Below are 14,785 nucleotides of genomic sequence, written 5' to 3' on the forward strand. Positions count from 1 at the left end.
CAAAAACAAGTAATCAGCGCCTTTCTGCTTTAGTAATAACAACATAAAACATGTAACCATGGTAACTGTACACATCAAACACAGCAGGCTTAGCCTCAGAGGAGACACAAACAGCGCACATGCAAACAATATGAGGCTAAACAATTTAGGAGGTTCAAATGACTCTAACATTAACAACAATCAAATACCAAGAAGGGGAATGCTAGACAAAAACAATAAAAAAGATTTAACAAACAACATTAAGTTTTGTAAGATAACGCAGGATCGGCACCTTCAACCTCCAGGTCTGTGAATATGCTGTCTAGCTGATGTCTTAATGAAAGCTACCGCCTCACCTCCTCATGAGCTGAATATAAAACCTGAGAGTAAAAGAGAAGAGCCTGCTAACAACTGAGTGAGGCTTGAAGAGTATGTATTTCGAAGGGCAATGACAACACGTCCAAGGCCTTCTCTCCATTACAGCTAAAAGTGTTCTCTCTTTTGCTTCAAATTACATCCATTTAACATAGCAGAAAAGTGCACTCACCAGAGAGAAGACAGAGGAAAGACCTTAAGCACTGCACAGCGTGAACCCACTGCAATTCACAAGTTGGCCAAAAAGCCATCCTTTCTGATTTACAGCATCTTCTACTGTTAGTGTGTTGCTTTCTTCAATCCTCCTCCTTAATACACTAACCATTAGAGTCTGTCCAGAAAGAGAATATACCCTTGTGTCTCAATTATAGACTTAGACTGAATCTCTACAGAAGCCTTTCGTGGTCATAAAAGGAAATGACTATCCATTTTCTGCTCCAGCTCTCACACAGCATCTGCAGAGTCAGGTCTGTTGTTGGGACCAAAACTCATCTTTCCAACTGAACCGTCTTATTAATCGCCCTGACTGCTGTGGCAAAAAAGCCAATTAAAGTGGGAAAACGATTTGAATTGACGAAAAAAACAATCTTCGTGTCCCTTTAACGGTGACTTCCTTTGTGTGGTCTTTTCTTCTTATTTGCCAAACTTTCAATTCAAGAATGAGAATGCGGGTTTTGAATAAAAGTGTGCAACAACAACATCAACATCAAAACCGGGGAAGGATGTCACAGACCCGAAAGCGCTACAATGCATAAAGTGCTTTGATCTTCTGGGTACAGCGGTAGATGTCTGAGATTTGGTGCTGTGCAAATTCTGAAAAGTGACGCTAGAGAAAAAGGATATAAGTGACAAAGACAGGGATAAAAGCACCGCCTGCAACAAGAGCTCAAATGAGAGGTGTGAATAAACACATAAAAGAAAGAAGATTCTTTGGAACAATTTAAAATCTGGAAGGCTCTGACAGGTCTTAGTTTTAATACCCACTAAAAATATTATCTGCAAAAAATACAGAGAGAAATGCATGGAAGATGGTGAAGTGAAGTTCTGAAATAGTTAACTTGTTCTTCTGAAGACAGTTATTACGGTTTCTGTGCACGCCGCTGCGTTTCTTCTGTGTGTGCATGGGACTGAAAGCATGACCAGGTTTGCAGTTAATGGCCGACACTCCTGAGGAGATGCGAAGTGGGAGAGATAATCAGAGGCAGAGAAGAGAGTGGTGCATGTGGGAGCAAGAGAACGACAGATCTGGAAACAGAGGCAAAGAGAGTCAGAGAGAGAGATGTGGGGTAAGCACAATCATTTGCTGATAGGACAGACGGGTAGCACAGCAATTTATATCTGAGACTGACAAACAGGTGAAAAGCAACCCTGAAATCAAGTCTTTGCGGGGGGTACAGCAATTCCAAGGCCCAAGAGACAAAAACCTGTTTAGATAGAAAAGATTTGAGGAGAGATGGTAAGTGGGACTTTGTAAGAGCTCAAAATGTGTGCTTGGAGGGAAGCATTGCCTGCGAGTACATTTTACGGTCTATATTTTGTTATTTGCATTATTTTACTATCATTTATACACTATATTAGTTGTTGGGTAGTCTTATTCTTTCTAAATGATGCAGCAGTAAGATGATACATCTATAATCTGGTGTCACCCAGAGGGTTGTAAGCATATTCTTGTTGTTAATACTGGCCAATATTTGTATTGGGGGAAACATGGAGCCTGTCTACAGTGTCTTCCTGAGTGGAGGAGGACAGTTCACTGTGCATACTAACTACTCCTGCCCGCATTGGCACTGAATGTTGATTTTTGAAGCATATCTTAAGTGTTTCACAATTAATTAACCAAAGCAAATAAAGAGGAAGAGACATCACGTTGTTTTTAAAGTAATGTTCCCAGCACAGTAAATCCAAAATCAATTTCATCGTCGATTTCTCCTACACTTAACTAATCAGTATTAGCACTTTAGAAAGTGTTTCAGGGCACTGTAATAAAAAGCCCAGGCAGCTACAGCTTAGGAGAACCTAAGTCATAATGACTAAAATCACACAAACAACTGGGCACCAATCAGCCAAAAAGCAAAAATAACACTTCCTTTGATTCATTCTCATTAACATGAATTACTGAGAGAAAACAGAAAATCATACGGCAATCATAGTGTTCACTGTTATAATATGAACAAGGCTTTCATTTTCCAGGCATGGGTACTCTTGATCAACTAAATGAACTCTGGAAACACTGCCATACTTTGATGTTTCCGAGGATAGTGCCGTAAAGCTCAGGAGTGCTATAAACAGGGATAATTAGTGGTATGACTTAGATCTTTCCTGTAATATGTAGTGCATATTGAGGAGGTTTATACATGTGGTCACTGGAGAATTTTGCCTTCCTATTTACTATTCATTAATATATATGAGGATTGGAAGAACTGCCAGTCTTCTTCTCAGTGTACTGTCACTACAGGTTTTGTACTGAGGAAGCTCACAGGCCTTTAGTTACACAGTACAAAAACCCATCCTCTATTCAGGTTGTCCAGGGATCTCGGGGTCAAACATGATAGATGACATGCCATCTGCTTATCATGCCCTTCCAGAGATGATTGGGGGAGTTAGCACTCGGGGAAATATTAAGGTCAGCCTATCACCTCAAAACAAACTGTAAGGGACAGGAGTCAGGGTGGGCTGGCCAGAGAAGGGTGCAGAGGGGGTTTGCACGGCTCTTGATCTCACCACCATATAACTGATAAGGCTGCTAGCAAATGCACGGCCAAGAAGGATTATCTGAGGGTAGCTCAGTGTGTCTGACACCAGGCATGCTGGGTAAAGAGAGGCAGGGCTGTTTACTTTAGAGTCTTGTCGAGGAGTTAAATACTATAGTCCAGTCCTCTAGGATTTACAGTAGCAGTCTATTCAGACAAGACCCTGACGTCAGCTAATCAGAGGGAGATGATTCATTCTATTGAATATTTCATAAATGCAGCGTATTTATAATTTCATTAGCTGGGGGTGACTCACAAAGCCGAGTATTCAGTCGTCACATTGATGACTGTATTGTAATTGCCACTTGACTCGACTTAGCTTTAGCACTTCTGGCTCGTGCTTGTGGCTACAGAAGAGTTACAAAACAATTCCTATTGGAAAAAAGACACTTTTAAAAATCTGGAGCTTGCTTCGATTTCACTCTCCAAGTGTCCGACTGCTTATGTGCCAGCCTTAAAAAAAAGTCTGAAAATACAACAAATGGGTACCAAGTTTTGTTTGAAAATAATTTGGGAACACACAACGATAGTGTAACTTTTGTTATGTAATCTTTACTGACTGACGGGAATGAGGGTGAAACAAAAGACAGCTCGATCCATTCAGCTTATTCAATGGGATCCAGGGAATTCAATATCAATCTCTTCGTATCAGTGTTCTTCTGCTCAATGTCAGAAATAATCCTGATGGAAATTAAGGACATACTGTGACCGCAAAAGCATATTACTGTCTTAAATGAAAAATACCATTAACATTATTTTAGTATCTTCATCCATGACTTTTAGGGATATTTTACTTTACTAGTTAATTCAGGATTACCAGTTCCATGTAATCCATGTGGACATGTGGCATATGTTTGAGCATATGTTTTGTTTGATTATCTTGCAGGAAGTTAGTATATCTGCTGCAGGGCAGGAGCAGGAACACACTCTAACTCTGTTATGGGTTGTATTTTCACCCAAAAAAATAAGCATGAGTTTTGGTTTTTACAGTAATGCACTCTGACTTAAATATGTAAAATATTTTCCAGTGAATACGGGAAGTAGTTTCTTCTTTTCCCTGGCTCTGATGTTAAAGCTTTCATGTAGAAACGTGAGTAGAAAGAGAATGATTGTTTGATGTGACATCATATTGACAATAGCCCCACAGACAAAGTGAAGAAGCGGTTTCAAACAAAAAGAAATACAAGGAATCTTTAAGTCACTATGCCCTCACAACAAGGCATTAACCACCAATATTCACACTCGGCAGAGAGGCTGTTCCTCATCCACAATGCAGCGCCTCAGTTGAACCAGAGGAACTTCGGAAAACTTTAATTTAAAATGTTACTTTCAACTGTTGCTCTTTTATCACTATCTATTCCCACTGAGGCTGATATACAAAGTCTCAACTCTATTAACTTTGAATGCAGGAAGCTAAACAAGCATTATGTATTAAGGCCAAAGTTAGAAAATGTTGCACCAGTATTTAAATAAGATTTAATTACAAAAGTAATGCATTACATGGATTCAAAGAAAGACTAATGTGCGTATGAAGTTTTTCCAGTAATAGTTTGTCAAATATTTACAAAGTGATGGCCAAGAGTGAATATTAATTAAGAACTTAAGAGAAAAATGCCAAGTTGTTTATTTATTCAGAGAAGTGTAATATCATAAAATGTGCCTTGGGCTCCGACTTGTACAAACATCAGATAACTGAATAAAGAATTGGAGAAGGAAACTTAATCTTGTTTAAAGTAATCATCCAAAGAAGACATCACCCGAATTTCAGACATAAATTAGCCAGCTATCCTTTGATTAGAGGAAGCTTTACATGCTGCCTAAAATCATTTGATTAACCCAGCTCTCTGAGCCTTAGGGAGCTGAGTGAGTGACTTTTCAGTTTTGGAGGACTTTGGAAGAATACTAAATAAGATAGATTATCTCTTTGAAGTTCTTCTCTAGACCTTTACATAAAGAAAGATATATGACCTACTCACATTTGAAATCAATCATAAAATAGTCCACATTAAGCTTCTGAGAATTCATTTACAAACAGCTATGTACACACATTGATTTCACAAACATGCAGCGCACCATTCTGGATTAAAAGTGAACAATTCTTAAAGGTTGCGCCATCACTGATCCTCCCCACATAACTTCTGTTTTATGACCTACTCAAGATATTACCAAGACACATAAACCTTCACAGACTCATCAATCTCTTCTTTCTATCTCCTAGAGCTTCATGCTGGGTTGGGGGAGGGTCAAATAAATGCTTCACATGCCAGGCAGCATCAGTCATCTCCTCCTCTGTAATTAGTTCTGATTATACCAGATACTAGAAATAAATAAATAAAAGCCCTATGAGGAAAGAGGGCTAAGAACAGGATTAATGGGGGAGTGAAACAGTGTGGATCAGTTTCACTTAGCTACACTCTGGCTGCCAGAATTGTGTTTATTTGGGAGTAAACATGACACATGGGAATCAGAGTCACACGCATTATGTATAATGCATGTATTATTCTTTGAACCAGTAGCATTATACACTGTGCCGTGCAAAAACAAGAAATTGGGCTCAGTACAGTGTTAAGAACATTGTACTGTCCAGTGATTTGCGGAAATGAACAGGATTGAAAGCCTCAGGGAACATATGCTATTATCACAGATTTACTTTTCATTGGGATGATAGGGTGACATAGAGCCAGATGCTTTTGAGTATAGGATCAGTGCTTTATGTTTAGGTGCAAATACAAATCCATATGCTAAAGATTAAACAAGCTTAAGGTTCTTTATTGTCAACAATATGTTGTATATTATGCTTTTAAACATAGGCAGTGTAAACGTTCATGGTGCGTTTAAATAAAGACGAGCAATTTCATATGGTTTCTATTTATGTCTATGGTCCCCTGACAAGTGCGAAAATCTTGTATGACATTCATAACATGAGAGCAGATTTTTTTCACGCCCCACCGTTTCAGAGATCAAAAATACAGACTGTGATTATAGCAAAGAATACAAATAATATCTTTCAAAAAAGTTGTAATATTGATTTGTTTTATTTATAGAAAGCTATGCCCGCTCTTTCGTAATGATTCAAAACGTTTTGCTAAGCTAAGCTAAGCTAACTGAAGGCTGTTTGTATATCATGTACGGACATGAGAGTGGCATCAATGTTTTCTCGTCAATGTTCTCTGCCTTTAGTCTAACTTTTGAAAAGAAACAAAGGAAAACTTCATCCTTAAATGTCAAACTATGCCTGAAATACATTTTCACAATAATACTATTAAAAGTTATTATGAAAAGGGAGGTAGGTAGGGCTATCTTTATTATAAGGTAGAGTTGTAAAGGTATTTGATTTATAGAGTATAATATCCCAAAATGTCACGGTACACTATTTTTAATATGATCATTATTATTAGACTTTAGAATGACCTTAAAGAAATGAGAAGGACATCTTAAAATAAACAGAATTATGAACGTGATAAAGAGCATGCAACTACACGATGTTGTAATATAACTATTGTTAGTTCTCATGTTAGCAGCACAGTAGTATGTTAAATTAACATAAATGTAGTTTTACTTTCACACAGCCTTCATCATTTTATTCAGTACCATGGAAAAGCAGATGGTATATGAAGCGCCAATTTAAATTCTATATATAGTCGCCATTATAAAGTTTATTGTTCAACTGCTTAATGAAAAAAAAGGCAGTTTTCGATGGTGACCGCTGAGTGTGGATGTTGGAGCAGTAAAGGACGTGAGCAGTGAGTGAGTCAGGACGGCTAAGTGGGAGTGGGTTAAATTTGGGTGTGGGGGGGGTCACAGTTGGCTAAGGCGGTGGTCACAGTTGCTGTGATGGCAGTGGGCACAAGTGAATGCCTGAAGATTGGCTTCTTGCTCTTAGGTGGGCAGAGCTGGGCTGTCCATCTGCCACACTTCATCATGGAGGGGGTGGGAGGAGTTGTTCAGGACGGTCGTGTCCATCATCCTCATCTCAGCCTGCAGACTGTGCAGTTCCAGCCCGACCACAGAGTTGGACTGCCTTATTACTGGCAGCACCAGCCTTCATGCTGCCTCCCAAACACATAAATCCAAGAACAGTGCTCTGACCACTACTGACTTTCAGCAGCCTGCCGCAAATACTAAAGGATTACAGTTTCCTCATAGAAAGGGTGGTGATATTTGAGCAGGACAGGATTTTCGTCATTTGGACCCATAGGTGCATGTAAGTCCACCATCTTGACCTCACGCTAAAGTAGTAGCAATTTTGTGACAATCTGTTGTGTCTTTGAAAGATCAGAGTCAAAGGTATTCAATATCCAGCATGTAAATAGGACCTCATTACTTTAAGAATAACATAATGACAGGCCAGATTTATTTTTTGTTTATGCTGTACTGGCACAACAAGGCTAGATACAAAAGCACAATGACTGATGTTGCCTATTATCACTGTTTTCTTATGTAATTAGATTTTTCTTACTTGTTCACCCTTGATCAGTGGCCTGAAACATGCACTTCAGGTGCAGTGAGGGATGAACAATTTTCCCACTTCACAGATTTGCTTACCTAACACTTATTTTGGAAGCCCATCTTCCCAAACTCATTCACAGGGGGGGAAAAAGCAGATAACATACTGTAAAATTCATTATTAAACTTGATTAAACAAAGAGCCTTTTGCAGGGATCTAAAATTATTCCCTTTGACAAGCCACTTAGTGAGGGCACCATCAAAAAATTAACTTCAAATGCAACTTGGAACAAAACAAGAACAGTGGGATGCTGAGTGAGTTTATCTCCACGATTGAAACCAGTGGTGTTCCTTTGGACCATGAAATTGTCATTTGTTCTGCAAGCGTTACATCAAATGAGAGTTCAGGGTCATGCCAGGACTGTTCGTTGCCGCTAAGTTTATTTTAAATTGTTATCTGAGGGAATTTCCATGGATAATTATATTTGGCTCAGGTAGACCGGTAGGCGAACACGTGCTAATCCAGGCCTGTGTGTTCACGAAACACAACAGCAAACAATGGCATCCATCCACAGAGCTCAACATGCAGTATGAATCCTCACATGTACTTTAAGTGCAGGTGCATATGAGCATGTGTGAATATTTCAGCATGTTTTCAATTCAGTGGCTTTTGTGTGTCCCTCCCAGTGAAAGCTTTTCAGTGTGAGTGCTTTCCTGTGCGCATGAACAGTATTAAGAAGAAATAATGTAACCATAGTGAGAGATTACATTCTGTGACTTGCTTAAAACCATTAGAGAGAGCGAAAAGACGACCAGGCAGAGGGGATTACTCCGAGCTGGAATGTGGAAGCGGCAGAACATAGTAAGGGAGGGGGGGGTGGGACGGCACAAGGGCGACATTGACAGTGTGGCACTGACAACAGCACTGGCAGGAGATCAGGTTAAAGAGTCTGGCAGAGAGCCAACTGATTGTTCTAGAAAGAGGAAAGCACAGGGACAGAAGGTAGAGAGGGATATAGGAAGATTAAGACAGAATGGGAGTGATAAAACTACACAGACAGTCAAGATTCCATCTTTCAAAAATCAACAAAAACCAAAGGCCTTAGCCACCAACAGCTTCCTGCCTTTAATATACAGTGCATTTAGGTAGAACTAGAGGAGCGGGAGATTGGTGGTGTTTGTGGTGAGAAAGCGATAAAGAGAAGAAGAAGAAGCAGAAGAAGCCATTAGCATTATGAAAGCATCAGACCCAGAGGCGTGCGGAACAGCCACTTTAATGACGCTACTGTTTGCTCCACGTGGGGGTGGGGGTGCCAGCGTTGTAATGAAAGGAAGGGTGTTGTGATGACACAGGCTGCAGGAAGTATATATAGCCACGCTGTAGAAGCCAAACCAAAAAATAACAGAAATAACAAGTAAAGCAAATAAAAAACAAATAAAGGACATACAATGAAGCTGTACACCCAGCAGGCATTCCAGCCAGCCAATTGTAATAAATCAAGATGGAGGAGAAGGATTTCAGCTCGGGTTAGTATGAGGCAGCGGACCTCTTTGCTGATTTGGTGTACAGCATGGTGACATATACTGACCTGGGCTTGAGACAGCACTAGTGGTGGTAGGTTCAATAATTGCTACAGGGGAGGAGAGGGGGGGAAAGGGGAGGGGGAGGGAAAGAGGACATTCATGTATTATTAACAGAATGGAGACGTAAAATAAAAATGCATGCAAGGACAAAAGGACAGGGAATGGAGACAAATCCTCTCCATGCATTAAGGACCTGTTTTTATATGGCAAGATGCACTCCACATGCTCATAAACAACATCTTTATCACTCCAATCGCCTCGGATGTGTACGGGTTACTGCCCAGGAATTTTAAAAAAGGAGGGAAACCTGGGGTGCTCGGGCAGTTTCTAGGCTCTGAAGGGTTTTATGATTGGGTGAAACACTTTTGAAACACTAATTGCATGATAAATAACTTGCTCTTTCTCCATTTCATGTCCTTTTTGGTTGTATGAACCGACCAAGAACCAAAGGAATAAGAAAGGGAACTTGTATGCCTCGTCTCCACTCCAAGGTTTGTCTCAACTCGACTCACTTTTGGCACTAGGGGCTTTTCTCTATTTGAAAGGGAGGTAATGCAACAAAATAGTTAACAGTGCTAGTTCACACTCATCTCTGCAATAACTCTAGTCCTGCTTGTATAGTGAAATGTGTGCTCATTCACTCATATTGTTCAATGGCTTATTTGTACATTCTTCACTGGTGTGAATTGATATTTTCTAAATAAATCGACTGTTATTTAAAAACAAAAAATCAAATTCAAGTTCCATGTAGTCTTTAATTATAACATCCATTTTCCTGATGATTAAAATGTTTAACATGGCTTCAGATATACTTAAGACAGGTATTGTAATGCAATTATATATTATGTAATATATATATACATCACGACAACATAAAAATAAATTAAAGCTTGGCTATCTAAAACTGGCAGGGTTTTTCTCAATATGTCCCCTGCTGTGCTTGTGACGACTCCCTGTCCTATCAGTGGACAGCAGTGTTAAAGCTCCACTTCATGGTATGAACTTTGAACATCAACAGTGGTGGTACGAAATAAAGTACCAGATAATATCAACATATTTTGCTTCAGTAAATGAAACCGAAAGAAGAAGGGTTCCAAGCGACTTCAGTTGAGCCTTGCCGCACCCTTTAGTTGAAGTGCGCCAACAGTCTAAGGTCGCTTTGTGGACGTCACTCAAGAGTACAAATCTGATTACCTTATGAACTCTTTTAGGCTGAGCTACTGGTGGCATTTAGGAGATAGAATAATGTCACATCCAGAAATGTTTACTCCAGTGTGTCAAACTATTATAGCTTACTGTGTCGACGGAATGATGGCAGGAAAACACCTTCCTTACTTTTGAAGTGCAAGTGTAAAATGTCACACCAAGTAGATCCTATGCTGATTCATATTTATGGTGATGTTTCTGCAGATGTTGGAACATACAGTGGAGGAAATAAGTATTTGATCCCCAGAAATGTATATTAAAAAAAGATATACATGAATGTGCATTTAATTGGGGGAAATAAGTATTTGATCCCCTTGCAAAACATGCCTTAGGGGAAGGAGGTTATCAGCCAATATTCTACGATACATGGCCGCCTCCATCATCCCCTCGATGCAGTGAACCGCTCTGTCTCCTTAGTAGAGAAACGCTCCCAAGGCATCATGTTTCCACCTCCGTGCTTGACGCTGGGGATGGTGTTCTTGGGGTCATAGGCAGCATTTCTCTTCCTCCAAACACGCATGTTGAGTTGATGCCTAAGATCTTGATTTTGGTCTCATCTGACCACATCACCTTTTCATAAGCCTTCTCTGAATCATTCAGAGGTTCATTGGCAGACTTCAGATGGCCTGTATATGTGCCTTCTTGAGCAGGGGCGCTGCAGGATTTTCATCCATTACGGCCCAGTGTGTTACCAATAGTTTTCTTGGTGACTGTGGTCCCAGCTGCCTTGATCATTAACAAGTCACTCCTGTGTAGTTATTGGCTGACCCCTCACTTTTCTCATGATCATTGGTGCCCCAAGAGGAGAGATCTTAGATGGTGGAGACCCAGACTGAGGGCAATTGATGGTAATTTTGTGCTTCTTCCATTTTTCTAATAATCAAACCAGTTGTCTCTTTCTCACCAAGCTGCTTGCTGGTGGTCTTGTCTTCTATTCCAGCCTTGTGCTGGTCTACAATCTAGTCCCTGATGTCCTTAGACATTAGTTTCACAAGAATCTTTGTCTTCCCATTGTAGAGAGGTTTTAATCTGATTTACTGTATTGACTGTGGACAGGTGTCTTTTATCCAGGTAACGAGTTGACATCAGGAGTACTTTCTCAAAGCCAGGGGACTTATTTAACCGGTCCTTGGGAGCCAGAATTTCTGTTGGTTGCAAGGGGATCAAATACTTATTTCCCCCAATGAAATGCAAATAAATGTATATCTTTTTGTACATTTCTGGATTTTTTGTTGATATTCTGCCTCTCACTGTTAAAATAAACCTACCATAAAAATGACAGACTGTTCATTTCTTTGTAAGAGGGTAAACTAAATAAATTGGCAGGGGATCAAATACGTATCTCCTCCACTGTAAATAACCACAAATGCTTGGATAAAAAAAAAACTGTCATGATTAATGGACTGATAATAGATGGAAGATGGTGAATGAAAATAAATAAGCATTTTTGACTTTTGTAACACATACTGTAGCCAAAAATTAACCACCACACAATTAGGTGTTAATGGAGTTGCTCAAACGAAGTACTTAAAAATGACTTGGCCAATTCTTTTGATTTCTGAATTTCCACAGTTTAAAGCTCAACCTATTCCCTGATGTGCAGCATAAATTATTCAATGCTGTTTTGGTATTAAAGAGATCACTGTAATGTAAACATTACAGCCTATTTGATCTGAAGTTTGAAACAAATAAGGAAATAGCATAGCTTTCTGTTTGGTAAACAAGCTCGTAATTCGAGATAAGCTGTGATGAACTTTGTGCAGTGACTCATTCGGCAGCAGATTCTGGGATGTCTGGCAAAGCAAAGCTGTACTTTACCATGAGAGCTCAACTCAAAGTGATTCAGTGGTTGGACTCAGAGGGATTTTCTTAGCTTTGAGTATGTGGCACACCAACAGTGCGACTTACACTTGCAGCTGAAAAACTATTTTCTACTCTTCAAAAACGGTGAAAAACACCTTTTCCAGAAGGCTTCATGGTGGAGGAGAAGCTTATCCATCACAAGGGAACCCATAGCAGCCATGATTAGACCTCACAAATAAAAGAACACTACTCTATGCTGTTGCAGTTAGCTGCTGTATATAGGCCATGCAATACAGCAGAAGCCTACTTAGACCTTCTATTTTAATCTATTTACATGGTAAGTGAAATTGGCCATTTCAATTGTGGGGCAAAGGGTGTGCTTTCGTCCACACTGTGCTCTCAATCTTTTTTTAGAAGCACTCTAACAACTGGATCATTACTATGTTGCCTTTTAAAATGCTACTCTTATGCGAACAATAATAAAAAAAACCATTTGCTTTCATTTGATTTCATCATTTTTTTTGATGGGGAAATTGTGTAGGAATCAGTATTCACACTTGAAATGATATGCCTTTTCCCTCAGTATATTGGCAGGGAAGTGGTTAAATTTATCTTCTCTTCCACAAATGTTTCCACTTTAAGTACTCCTGTGGGAGCCCATATGTGAAGCTAGTTTCGTTTGAGTTTTTTTTTCAAACAGGCATGCGGGTGCTATCTGATTAATACTGGAGCACAGACTCACCAGTGAATCATTTCATGAGCTCTCAGAGACTCGTCCGTTACTGTGGAACATCTTTTGACATGCAATCTCTCGCTCATAGTTTTGCCACACTGACTAGGGCTCTTTCTCTAATTCAGCAGAGCAACGCATCATTTCACGCACTGTACATGGCAGTCGACCTTGCACAGCCTGCTCACTTGCAAGATAAAACACATTAGTTTTCACAGCTATTTCATTTCATGGATTGCTATTCTCTTTGTTCTCTTTAGACAGGATAATGCAAGAGATTTAAATAACATGATTTGACGGAATCAATGTTCATGTGGGGCCCCGCTTATCTTATCAAAAACATAGTGAGGAGTAAAGCTGCAATGGGAGGACTCAAACAGCCATAGTACAGTATATAAGGGGTTCGTCCTTCACATGAGATGAGTACAAAGAATAATGTTCAGTAGAGAGACAAGATAGCAAGCTAATAAGACCAAATAAAGAAAAAGACCCAAAATAATGTGATGCACGTTTCCAGTATTTATGCCATCCCAAACACCTGATTAATTACATGCTGAGTCAATAATATGGATCTTAATACTATCAAACCTCCTCTAACCAATGGCTAATAGTTGTGCTATGGTGAAGTAAAAATCTGAGTTATTACCTAAATAAGTAGGAAGAGGATGATCCAAAGAAAATTCCAAATCATCTTACTGCTTCATTTCAGTGCATTATCCAGTTATTCTTCATGCAGCGACACATTCCTTCTTTCAACTCTTTAGCTATTCCATTTTACATTTTCCTCACAGATCCCTCTGCGATGATGGAATGGTCCGTGTTAGAGACTGTGTTAATTTGTGAGCCAGAAAATTACTTATTCATCCTATGTCCTTTTTTTAATGCTGTCCGCAGAGTGTATCATCCGAGCATGAACTGGGCTCAGTCATCCAAGGATGAGCATTCCTAGCAGTGCATCTGGCCTCCTACATGAGTCTGCGAGGTCGGCTGGGTATAAAGTCCATTGCCCGCTGGGCTGCAGGATGAACACTCTGCTACAGCACCACACATTTCCTCATCGCAGTGAAACAGGAAAATGTTAATGGCTTTACTGATTGCCTAAATATGGAAATTCAGGCATTCAAATGATAGGTAAATGGCACAACACTGTAAGGGGGCTCTTGGGGAAAATAAAGGACATTGCAACAGCACCGTGTTCAATTTCTTAGCACATTTTGATATGTGACTATTTGACAATCAAACCACCTGAAAACTATGTCAAAATAATCCATTTTGTTTCATTTTAAAACCCTGAAACGCAATCAGAAAAAAAGATGAATATTGCCAGGATCCAGCTGGTTTTATGAGCAATTTAGGCAAATGAAAAGAGGATAGTTATTTTACAAAAGATAAAAACAACTTGCATACACATGCCTTCCAATCCCCACATGGCTGCAGTATTACTTCCCTGCATTATAGGCTGCAATCATACACCAACATTCAGGTATCACCTTTAGCTCCCATTTTCCTGCATCTCTGCTCCATGACTCAGATACAATCACACGGTGTGAGAATAAACAACATCATCAACAACAATGGCAGATGAGGAGACATGTTGAAATGACACATACACATGCGGTGATTGATAAGCGTGACAAACGAACATGACGTTCATTAACCAACTAGCCAGCACTGTCTCTCTAGCCTGAGGGAGGCTGAGCAGTGTCAGAGAGAGAGAGAGAGTAACTATTTTTCTCCCCCATCAGTCTCTTCCGATTACTGAGGGGAAGAGGGGAGAGGAGAAAGGAGGAAATGAAGGCAGAGGTATAGGCGGAGAAAATCTCCTCCAGGGCTAAGCCGAGGTGGGCTGGGGGATAAGAGCTTGACCAATTAAGCTGGAGGACTCCTCAGAAAATTGGAGTGAACGGCCTCA

General features: G+C 39.9%; 1 protein-coding gene across 2 annotated transcripts in view; it reads right to left on the reverse strand.

The window, feature by feature from the left end:
• The window catches only part of negr1 (neuronal growth regulator 1), a 120,649-nt gene that overhangs the window by 19,848 nt on the left and 86,016 nt on the right, over window positions 1-14,785 (reverse strand). Inside the window, exon 7 of one of the 2 annotated variants that reach the window (XM_063891932.1) lies at window positions 9,140-9,181. The exons of the other annotated variant lie outside the window; for it this stretch is intronic. Coding sequence (XP_063748002.1) covers window positions 9,140-9,181 — 42 coding nt within the window. The remainder of the gene's footprint in view (window positions 1-9,139; window positions 9,182-14,785) is intronic. 2 annotated transcript variants of the gene reach the window in all.

Source organism: Eleginops maclovinus, chromosome 9 (genome assembly GCF_036324505.1).
Source record: "Eleginops maclovinus isolate JMC-PN-2008 ecotype Puerto Natales chromosome 9, JC_Emac_rtc_rv5, whole genome shotgun sequence".
In the NCBI taxonomy this organism is placed as follows: domain Eukaryota; kingdom Metazoa; phylum Chordata; class Actinopteri; order Perciformes; family Eleginopidae; genus Eleginops; species Eleginops maclovinus.